Genomic DNA, 12,435 nt, shown 5'->3' on the forward strand with positions numbered 1-12,435 from the left:
GTTAATAGGAATCTTGAGGGGTAACTTTTTCACACAAAGGGTGGTGGGTGTAGGAAATGAGCTGCCAAAGGAGGTAGCTGAGGTAGGGACTATTGCAACGTTTAAGAAACAATTAGAAAGGTACATGGATAGGACGGGTTTAGAGGGATATTGCTCAAATGCAGGCGGGCGGGACTAGTGTAGATGGGACATGTTGATCGGTGTGGGCAAGTTAGGCCGAAGGGCCTGTTTCCACGCTGTATGACTCTAAGCCACCAGCTCAAGGACATTTGGGACCAAGTAATAAATGTTAACATTGCGAGCAAAGCCCAACAACACGGGGTGATGACATCCAGAAGTAATCCATCCAACAGCTGTTCGTACCTTGGAATCGTATGCTGACTGTTTGATAACTTCAGGTGCCATCCAGAACGGCGTACCCACAAAAGTATTTCGCTTTATCTGTGTATCGGTCAGCTGGCCAGCAACTCCAAAATCTGCCAGTTTCACTTCACCTTGCTCAGACAATAAGACATTGGCCGCTGGAAAAAGGTGAAAACACGATCAACAAGAGATTCCTGCACACTCATCAGATTGAACATTATCTCTGTATTTTCTTACCTTTGATATCCCTGTGGATTTTCTTTTCCGAGTGCAAATATTCTAGACCTTTTAATATTTCCCTTAGTATTGTTGCAATCTGATATTCATCCAGTGATCCAGGTTCTAACTGCAGAGGAAAATATACAATAACACTGCATAAAAGGAAAAGTTTACTGGAATGTTTCATAGGAGTAGGTCGTCATTCTGTCCCTCGGGTTAGATCACGGTCTTCATTTTAATACACCTTGATTCTATGAATCCTTTCACTGACTTGCCCGATGAAAATCTGATCGCCTTAAATTGGAAGACTTCAATTGACCCCTAAACATCAAGGCTTTTTGTGGAAAGAGATCCAGCTTTTCACTACCATATTTGTGAGATAAAATGTTCGGTGACCTTGCTCCTAAACAACCTGACTCTAGCTTTGAGGTTATGACTCCTTTTTAACTCTCCCTTCTGGAGGAAATAGTTCTTCCCTCCAACCCTATCAAATCCTTCATTAGCTCCAACGATCACCCCTTAATGCCTCACACCAAGGAATACAAGGCAGTCAAAATGTAGCCACAATCATCTCTTTCACTGCAACTCCTCCAAAGCCAATGTATCTTACCTGAAGTAAGCTAAGTGGGCAGTGAGCCTATCGAAATGAATGGTGTTTGTACATCACCACCTTGAACATATTTTTCTATTCCTGTCATTTACTTATAACTTCTCATTCAAATCTATTAATTCCATCTATATTTTAAAAACTTTCCATTACTTACACGTTTCCAATGCAAATATTATATTGCATTTCTTTACGACTTAGAATAATCGACCCATTAATTATTTTCTATTAGGGCAAGCCATAAATCCCAGATTTTTTCCCTGGAAATTTATTCTCTTTCATATGCTCACTAATTCTCCCGAATGTCACACCATCATATACACTCAGTTTAAAATAGACGCCTTGGGCTGCAAAAGAAAACTGGAGCACCCGGGTGAAATTCTTGTGGTGACAAGAACTAGGTGCAAACTTGACACAAACAGCGCCAGAGGCAAGGCTTAAACCCAGATGACTGGAGCCGTGAGGCAGCAGCACAAATGAGTCAAGGCGATAAAGAGCAACCTCCTGCCCTCTTGGAGGAAAATATACTTCCTATTACAATAAGGATGAAATAAATGTAAATTGCTCAAACTTTGATTTTGTCAATATACTTCTAAAAATCCAAATACTTCACTGACTTACAATCTCCATTGCATTGTACTGCAGAAAAATGGTTTAAAAGTAACAACAAAAAAAAGCAATCTATAACATACTGAGTAGTTTAATTACTCCAAATCCGGCCGAACATGTCCCAGATTTCCATATGAATATTTAATTACAATTTTTTTTCATGTACTTACCAAATCTAAGGCAGAGCCACCACCTAGATATTCCATTATAATCCACAATTTTGTATCCTGTGAGTGAAAGAAACAATTATCGAATAAAGATACTTATCGTGAATGACGTTAACAAGGAACATTAAGCACTGGACACTTACACATCTCTGATCTCCATCACTCCACCACTGGCAGCCATGCCATGGAGTTATGCAGGCTCAACTTGCCCATGCCAACCAATACGCCTCATCTAAACTCGTCCCACCTGTCTGGTTTTGGCCCATATCCCTCTAAACCAACCCTATCCATATACCTGTCTATATATTTATTTAACGTTGCAAAAGTACCTGCCTCAACTACTAGCAGCTTGTTCCATATAGCACCACCCTTTGTGTAAAAAAGGTTACCCCACGGATTTCCATAAAATCGTTTCCCCCTCACCTTAAACCTACGTCTTCTGGTACTCGGTTCCCGTACTCTGGGCAAATGACTGCGTTTATCCGATCCATTCCTCTCACGGTTTTGTACGCCTCTCTAAGATCACCCCACATCCTCCTGCACTCCAGTGAATAAAGCCCTAACCTGCTCAAAATCTCCCTATAGCTCAGTCCCTCGAGTCCCGGCAACATCCTGCTAAATCGTCTCATAGTCCTTTTTAAGCTTGACAAAATCTTTACGAAAACATGGTGAGAAAAAAACAGAGGGATAGTCCCAGCCTCAACTACCTCCTCTGGCAGCTTGTTCCATACACCCATTACCCTTGTGTGAAAAAGTTACCCCTCGGATTCCTATTAAATCTTTTCCCCTTCACCTTGAACCAATGTCCTCTGGTCTTCGATTCCCCTACTCTGGGCTAAAGACTGTGCATCTATCCGATCTATTTCTCTCATGATTTTGTATACCTCTATAAGATCTCCCCACATCCTCCTGCACTCCGTGGAATAGAGACTCAGCCTACTCAACCTCTCCCTATAGCTCACACCCTCTGGTCCTGGCAACATCCTCGTAAAATGTGGCCTCACCAACGTTTTATGTAACTGTAACTCGACCTCCCAACTTCTATAAAGCTCTCCACATCTTGAATTGTCTCTTCTCTACGATTCTGTTGGCTACCTGCCCTAAATATTCATTCATCATGCACTAAGGTTGACCTCCCACTGATGGGGTTTCTCCCAATTCTCCATTGGATTTGATCATGCTAATCCTTTGTTTGCATACTGATACTGCATGGAAACAAACCCTTCGGCCTACAAAGTCTGCACCCGCCATCAAACACAATTTATATTAATTCTATACTACTCTCATTTTTATTTTTATTATTATAATTTTCATTCCCACATTCTCATCCACACCAGAGTGGTCACAGGAGCTAGGTGTAAACTTGACACATTCTCATTCTACCACTCACCTGCGCACTACGGGCTATATATAGTATTCAATTAACCAGAGCACTCGGTAGGAACGTACGCAGTCACAGGAGAATGTGCAAGCTCCACACTGACAGCAGAGGTCAGGATTAAAGCTGAGGCACTGCTGTGTGGCAGCGTCTACTAGCTGCACCACTTTGAGGCCCGTGCTCTAGATTTCCTTGAGTGTAACTACTGCATACCCATTCCAGCTCACTCACACTGAGTGAGTTTGCGGTGCTAGCATTGTTTTGCAGGAGAAAAGATAATATAGCTTATTAAAAATCTGGCATAAAATTCATACCCGTGAAAATTGCAATGCTTTCTACACCTCTAAAACCTTGCCACTTTTCATTTCACACTGGAATTTCCATCCATTTGTTAATTGCTCTATCATATGTAACTGATTTGAGTCAAATCAATAACAAATGTCCATCAGATGTCATTCAAGCAGCACTGAGGGCAAGAAAGGCACTATAGTACTGCAAGTCAAACTGTTATTAACACAAATAAAAAGGTGACCAAAGAGATTTGTAAATTTGTTCATGGCCTTGCAATAGGCTAAATCATATTACAACAATTTAAATCACATTACAGTAATTTAACCTGTAATAATGGGTGGTGGGAATATGGAACGAGCTGCCAGAGGAGGGAGTTGAGGCAGGTACTATTGTTATTTTTAAGAAACATTTGGACAGGTACATGGATAGGACAGGTTTAGATGTCTATGGGTCACGCGCGTACAGGTGGGACATGTTGGCTGGCGTGGGCTAGCTGTGCTGCCTGGATTAGAGGGCATCAGCTATAAGGAAACGTTGGACAAAACCTGAATTGTTTTCTCTGGAACATTGAAGGTTGAGGGGAGACTTGATAGAAGTATAAATTTGGAGAGGCATAAACAGAGTACAGTCAGAACCCTTTTCCCCAGGGTGGAAATATCAATGACTAGAGGTCATAGCTTTAAGGCCACAGGGAGAACAGTTTAAAATGGACATATAGGGCAGGCAAGTGTCTTTACACAGACAATAATGGGTGCCTTGACGACAGGGTGAACAGTTTAAAATGGACATACAGGGCAGGCAAGTGCCTTTACACAGACAATAATGGGTGCCTTGATCGCATTGTCAGGGGTGGTGGTAAAAGTAGATACGATAGTGGCATTTAAGAGATTTTTAGATAGGCACATGGATGTGCAGGGAATAGCGGGATATAGATCATGTGCAGACAGAGGAGATTATCCTTGCATAATGCTTGGTAGAAGGCCCATTCCTGTGCTGCACGGTTGTGTGTTCTATGCTAAACCCTGGATTACTTGGAGTAGCATGGGATATGGAGTTGAAATTACCATCAGGTTTGTCATGATTTTATAGAATGGCTAAATTATATACTCCTGCTCCTGATTCATATGCAAGCAGAGAGAGGTAAGCAAAAGGCAGCACGGTTTGAATTTCATAATAACATTTAAAAAAATGTTATGACAACAGATATTGTAATTTGGTCAAAAAAAATGGAGCAAATATAAGGTTCAGGAAGCTGAAATCAGGCAATGCTCAGTTTAGTTTATTGTCAATTGTACAGTAAAAAGCTTTTGTTCCTTGGGATGTACAGGAAGCAGGGAAGAAGCAAGGAATTGGGAGAGCTAAAAGGGGATGCGATGTCCGTGGCCGGAGGGATTTTGGAGAACTCAAAGGCATTTGATAAGAAAACTAGACGCAAGAAGGTAGCTAGGGAAAGCATAGGTCTGCCGAAGGACAAAGAAAAATTATGCATTGAACCAGAGAAAGTGGATGAGGTCCTAAATAAATACTTAGCATGAGTTTTCACCAAGGACTGATATGTTGACATTCTAGGGCATATTAGTATTGAGGAGGAGGTAGTGTCAGAGGTCTTGAAAAACATGAAGGTAATTAACTCTCAGGGCCTGATAGAAACTATCGTGGAATATTGAGGGAGGCAGAGGAGATTGCTGGAGCTTTGACAGTGATTTTTACACCATTTTTAGCCACAGGAAAGGTGCCAGAAGTCAGGAAAATAGCCAATGTTATACCCTTTTGTTTAAGAAAGGCTCCAGGGATAATCCAAGAAATTACAGGCCAGTAAGGAAATTATTGGAGAAGATTCTTAGGGACAGGATTTACTCACTTTAGGAAAAGCATGGCCTTACTAACGATATTCAGCGTTGGTTTGTTTGTTTAGATACATAGATACATAGAAAATAGGTGCAGGAGTAGGCCATTCAGCCCTTCGAGCCTGCACCGCCATTCAATATGATCATGGCTGATCATCCAACTCAGTATCCCGTACCTGCCTTCTCTCCATACCCCCTGATCCCTTTAGCCACAAGGGCCACATCTAACTCCCTCTTAAATATAGCCAATGAACTGGCCTCAACTACCCTCTGTGGCAGAGAGTTCCAGAGATTCACCACTCTCTGTGTGAAAAAGTTTATTCTCATCTCGGTCCTAAAGGATCTCCCCCTTATCCTTAAGCTGTGACCCCTTGTCCTGGACTTCCCCAACATCGGGAACAATCTTCCTGCATCTAGTCTGTCCAACCCCATAAGAATTTTGTACGTTTCTATAAGATCCCCTCTCAATCTCCTAAATTCTAGCGAGTATAAGCCAAGTCTATCCAGTCTTTCTTCATATGAAAGTCCTGACATCCCAGGAATCAGTCTGGTGAACCTTCTCTGCACTCCCTCTATGGCTATAATGTCCATCCTCAGATTTGGAGACCAAAACTGTACGCAATACGTTTGGAAAGGTTCTGTCTCACAAATTTGTTAGATTTTTGAGACGGCAATGAAGATGGTTGATGAAAGTAGCAAAGTGGATGCTGTCTGCATGGACTTGAGTAAAACATTTGACATGCTCCAGGATATTAAGTCACACAGGATCTCTGACAAGTTGGTAACATGATATAAAATTGGCTTGGTGGTAGGAAACAAGAGGGTAGTGGTGGAGAGGCGTTATTCTGACTCGAGGTTTATGGCCAGTGGTATTCCGCATGGATCTATACCGAGACCACCTCTTCCTTAATGATTTGGATGAAAATAGACACACAAGAGTAAAACACAAAGTGCTAGAGGAACGTAGCAGATTAGACATCACCTGTGGTGGAAATGGACAGATTACGTTTTGGATTGGGACCCTTCTTCAAACTGATTATAATAGTAAGGCGGAAAAAACTGGAAGTGGGACAAAGTCTGGCAAGTGATGGGTGAATATAGGTATGGGGGGGGGGGGGGGGGGGGGGAGGTGGACGATTGGACGATGGATGGAGTAAGTGACAAAGACTAGAGGTGAAAAGGAGTCAAAAGATGTCAGATAAAGAGAAAATTATGAAACGTGAAGAAAGGATAAGGTGGAAAGGGACAAGAAGAGGAGATAAAAGGGGAATGAGGGACAGGGATAGGAGACAAGTGTGTGAATGAGGAGAAAGGAGCAGGGTCCAAAGATTGATAGAAAAACAACAGAGTAAGAAATGGGGTAATACAAAGGAAAATTGGATTGGGGGGAGGAGTGCAAATGAAGGAACTGATTGAAAGAGAAGCCCATTGTTATCTTTCCAGGGGTTTCTGGTCTTTAGAAGCTTATTATTGATGTATTCAAAAAGCTATCATATTGAATAATTTCATATCATTTTGGTCTCCTAATCTGAGGAAAGACATTCTTGCCATAGAAGGAGTACAGAGAAGGTTCACCAGACTGATTCCTGGGATGTCAGGACTTTCATATGAAGAAAGACTGGATAGACTCGGCTTGTACGCGCTAGAATTTAGAAGATTGAGGGGGGATCTTATAGAAACTTACAAAATTCTTAAGGGGTTGGACAGGCTAGATACAGGAAGATTGCTCCCGATGTTGGGGAAGTCCAGAACAAGGGGTCACAGTTTAAGGATAGGGGGGAAATCTTTTAGGACCGAAATGAGAAAAACATTTTTCACCCAGAGAGTGGTGAATCTGTGGAATTCTCTGCCACAGAAGGTAGTTGAGGCCAGTTCATTGGCTATATTTAAGAGGGAGTTAGATGTGGCCCTTGTGGCTAAAGGAATCAGGGGGTATGGAGAGGAGGCAGGTACAGGATACTGAGTTGGATGATCAGCCATGATCATATTGAATGGCGGTGCAGGCTCGAAGGGCCGAATGGTCTACTCTTGCACCTATTTTCTATGTTTCTATGAAAGCACTGTCTGGCATCTCAAAATTCCACAAGTCATGGTTAATAAACCTGGGCAACACTTCTGCCGCAGTCCAGGCCTTGCAGTTTTGAGGGAATCACTTAGCGAACATTCTAAACAGATGCCAGCTACCGTCCAGTGGCACCACCGTTATTAAGTACTTTGAGAGACTGGCGATGGTGCACATTAATTCGAACCTGGACATAGGAATCAGTATCCCCATCTGCGACTTGATCCTTGACATTCTGATCAATAGTCCACAATCAGGGAGGAAAGGCGACAATTATCCTCCACTATAATGCTCAAGGTGCCCCACAAGGATGTGTTTCCCGCCCCTTACTATATCCCTTCTAGACTCACGACTGTGCGGCCATATTCATGCTCTGAGTCCATCCACAGGTTTGAAGATGACACCACTGGGTGGGCCAGATCTCGAACAATGACGAGGCGAAGTACAGGAAGGAGATAGAGAGCTTAGTAACACGGTGCCAGGACAACAATCTTTCCCTTAACGTCAGCAAGACGAAGGAGCTTGTCATTGGCTACAGGAAGCATGGTGGTGTACATGTCCCAGTCAGCAACAATGGTGCCACAGTGGAGATGGTTAAGAGTTTCATGATCCTAGGAGTAAATATTATCAACATTCTGTCCTGGACCAACCACATTCAAGCTATGGCCAAAACAGCACACCAATGCCTCTACTTCCTCAGGAGACTAAGGAAATTTGGCATGTCTCCAACGACTTCTACAGATGCGCAAAAAGTATCATGTCAGGTTGCATCACTGCTTGGTTTGGGAAAGGCTCTGCCCAAGACCCTAAGAAATTAGAGTTATGGATGTGGCCCAGTCCATCACACAGATCGGACTCCCCACCACTGACTACATCTGCACTGCACGCTGGCCTGGAAAAGCAGCTAACATAATCAGAAACCTTTTTCACCCTGGTCATTCCCTCTTTATTCTGTTCCTGTTGGACAGAATATACAAAAGCCTGAAAAGAGAAGGCTGTTTTCGATAGGCAGATGATTGGATGAAGGCCAGATAATTTTTTTTAAAAGACGATGCAAGACAAAAGGATTGAAGAGTTGCAAATTGTGAAACTAGAGGAAGGAATACAGGTTGAGGGGAGGGGAGAAATGGATGGGAGGCCAGGTGGGGCACAGGGGAGGTGGAGAGGGGGGTATGAAAGAGGGGTTTGGAGGATAAGGAAGGGGGGGGGGGGGGATACGAGGTGCTGTTCCTCCAGTTTGCGTGTTGCCTCGCTCTGGCAATGGAGGAGGCCCAGGACAGACAGGTCAGTAAAGGTTTGGGAAGGGGAGTTAAAATGGTTAGCAATCGTGAGGTCTGGGAGACCATTGGTGGACCAAGTGCAAGTGCTTGGCAAAACAGTCGGTCCACCAAGCCCAATCTTTTCTGCTTTGTTTCCACAATTGCTGATTTGTGGTTTTAAAAAAAATTGGACAACATATCAGCTTTGTCAGTAGGAGAGACATCCCGAGGAGCTTGGAGCGAGCTCATAGAACAGGGCAGTCTTCATGTTCCCACACTCGTCTTCCACAGGAATCCACAACAGCAGAGGTGGAAATTCAGTCGCAGTGCCACGTAATATGTGACACACCCCAAACCAGAGAAAGGACGAACAGAACACCAACCTATACTTCTGCTGCTCGCAGGCTTGGCCACCCTTAGGCAGGGTGCTCCACACCACTGCTGCCTCCAGTCTTTATTTGGTTATATTCCCACCCACGGGAACCAGTTCTGCAATGCACTTCCTGCACAATGAAAATTCACTTCTGTCAGACCCTGGATGGTCCCACTGTGCTTTACAGCCATTGAAAAACTTGTGGAATGTAGTTACTGTCGTAATGTTATTCTATTCCTACCATGAGCTCCTCCTTAGAAGAACCCATCTTTGGCTACTTTACTTTCCCTATCACATCCTCTTGCCTTGTACCACTACCATTTTTGACATTTAACCTCTCTAGTCTTCTTGATCTTCTAACTTGTGGATCTTTCCTTCAGTCTCCTGTTTCCATGGCGCTGCACTATATATAACCATATAACAATTACAGCACGGAAACAGGCCATCTTGACCCTTCTAGTCCGTGCCGAACACATATTCTCCCCTAGTCCCATATACCTGCGCTCAGACCATAACCCTCCATTCCTTTCCCGTCCATATAACTATCCAATTTATTTTTAAATGATAAAAACGAACCTGCCTCCACCACCTTCGCTGGAAGCTCATTCCACACAGCCACCACTCTCTGAGTAAAGAAGTTCCCCCTCATGTTACCCCTAAACTTCTGTCCCTTAATTCTCATCATGTCCCCTTGTTTGAATCTTCCCTACTCTCAGTGGGAAAAGCTTATCCACGTCAACTCTGTCTATCCCTCTCATCATTTTAAAGACCTCTATCAAGTCCCCCCTTAACCTTCTGCGCTCCAAAGAATAAAGCCCTAACTTGTTCAACCTTTCTCTGTAACTTAGTTGCTGAAACCCAGGCAACATTCTAGTAAATCTCCTCTGTACTCTCTCTATTTTGTTGACATCCTTCCTATAATTAGGCGACCAAAATTGTACCCTATACTCCAGAATTGGCCTCACCAATGCCTTGTACAATTTTAACATTACATCCCAACTTCTATACTCAATGCTCTGATTTATAAAGGCCAGCACACCAAAAGCTTTCTTTACCACCCTATCTACATGAGATTCCACTTTCAGGGAACTGTGCACAGTTATTCCCAGATCCCTCTGTTCACCTGCATTCTTCAATTCCCTACCATTTACCATGTACGTCCTATTTTGATTTGTCCTGCCAAGATGTAGCACCTCACACTTATCAGCATTAAACGCCATCTGCCATCTTTCAGTCCACTCTTCCAACTGGCATAAATCTCTCTGTAGACTTTGAAAATCTACTTCATTATCCACAACCCCACCTATCTTAGTATCATCTGCATACTTACTAATCCAATTTACCACACCATCATCCAGATCATTGATGTACATGACAAACAACAGTGGACCCAACACAGATCCCTGTGGCACCCCACTAGTCACTGGCCTCCAACCTGACAAACAACCATCCACCATTACTCTCTGGCATCTCCCATTCAGCCACTGTTGAATCCATCTTGCTACTCCACCATTAATACCCAACCATTGAACCTTCTTAACCAACCTTCCGTGAGGAACCTTGTCAAAGGCCTTACAGAAGTCCATATATACAACATCCAATGCTTTACCCTCATCAATTTCCCGAGTAACCTCTTCAAAAAATTCAAGAAGATTAGTCAAACATGACCTTCCAGGCACAAATCCATGTTTACTGTTCCTAATCAGACCCTGTTTATCCAGATGCTTATATATATTATCTCTAAGTATCCTTTCCATTAATTTGCCCACCACTGACGTCAAACTAACAGGTCTATAATTGCTAGGTTTACTCTTAGACCCATTTTTAAACAATGGAACAACATGCGCAGTACGCCAATCCTCCGGTACTATTCCCGTTTCTAATGACATTTGAAATATTTCTGTCATAGCCCCTGCTATTTCTACACTAACTTCCCTCAATGTCCTAGGGAATATCCTGTCCGGACCTGGAGACTTATCCACTTTTATATTTCTCAAAAGTGTCAGTACTTCCTCTTCTTTGAATCTCATAGTTTCCATAGCTACTCTACTTGTTTCCCTTACCTCACATAATTCAATATCCTTCTCCTTGGTGAATACCGAAGAAAATAAATTGTTCAATATCTCCCCCATCTCTTTTGGCTCTGCAGATAGCTGTCCACTCTGACTCTCTAATGGACCAATTTTATCCCTCGTTATCCTTTTGCTATTAATATAGCTGTAGAAACCCTTTGGATTTACTTTCACCTTACTTGCCAAAGCAACCTCATATCTTCTTTTAGCTTTTCTAATTTCTTTCTTAAGATTCTTTTTACATTCTTTATACTCCTCAAGCACCTCATTTACTCCATGCTGCCTATAATTATTGTAGATCTCTCTCTTAAAGACATAAAGATTCTGTACTCTTAAAATTTCACCTCTAAATGTCCTCCATTTCTCTTCCACATCTTTCCCATAAAACAAACTGTCCCAATTTACTCCTTTTAAATCCTTTCGCATCTCCTCAAAGTTAGCCTTTCTCCAATCAAAAATCTCAACCCTAGGTCCAGTTCTGACCCTCTCCATAATTATATTGAAACTAATGGTATTGTGATCACTGGTCCCGAACTGTTCCCCAACGCATACCTCTGCCACCTGACCCGTCTCATTTCCTAACAGGAGGTCCAGCACTTGGCTACAAACTGCTCAGAAACATGTTTCAATTTGATGAATATAATTTGGAAACAGTTTATTTCTCCATTGATCTCTCTTGAGCAGTCCTGCTTACATTTACTTATATCACACTTCTGATTATGTGCAATGCTGTTGGAACAAAGTCTTCTTGGCGATCCAGTGCATGTGATCACATCAATACACATGCAGCACCGAGCAAATGTTACACTGCTGGAGGTGTCGTCTTATCTATATTATGCTACAATTATGCCCATCTCCTCAAATAGAACACTCCATGAGAACAACATCAGATATTTATCTTGCAGCTGCCAAAGCTTGACCATTAAGAAAGCACAAAAATGCTTTCTTGATGCTCTTGCAACAATTTATGTTTCCTGTGGCGCAGTTTTGTGACCACCTATTGTGCTTTATTCCCCATAGCTGACTACATTAACTCACTATATTAACTGCGACTATATTAATATTAATGCACAGGCTGCTTCAAGTCTTTCTGACTTTCACGTGATGTCACATAAACGCAATTTTATTACATAGTACGTATAGCACCAGAATAAATCGCTCTACAGGAGGTGTCAGCTTCTCTTCCAA

General features: G+C 42.6%; 1 protein-coding gene across 3 annotated transcripts in view; it reads right to left on the reverse strand.

Moving 5' to 3' along the window:
* stk24 (serine/threonine kinase 24) overlaps positions 1-12,435 on the reverse strand; it is a 56,570-nt gene that overhangs the window by 21,942 nt on the left and 22,193 nt on the right. For all 3 annotated transcript variants that reach the window (XM_033023062.1, XM_033023063.1, XM_033023064.1), the window contains exons 4-6: positions 1,969-2,025; positions 601-709; positions 364-521 (exon numbers count right to left, since the gene is read on the reverse strand). In XM_033023062.1, coding sequence (XP_032878953.1) covers positions 364-521; positions 601-709; positions 1,969-2,025 — 324 coding nt within the window. The remainder of the gene's footprint in view (positions 1-363; positions 522-600; positions 710-1,968; positions 2,026-12,435) is intronic.

The sequence above is a fragment of the Amblyraja radiata genome, chromosome 6 (assembly GCF_010909765.2).
Source record: "Amblyraja radiata isolate CabotCenter1 chromosome 6, sAmbRad1.1.pri, whole genome shotgun sequence".
In the NCBI taxonomy this organism is placed as follows: Eukaryota; Metazoa; Chordata; class Chondrichthyes; order Rajiformes; family Rajidae; genus Amblyraja; species Amblyraja radiata.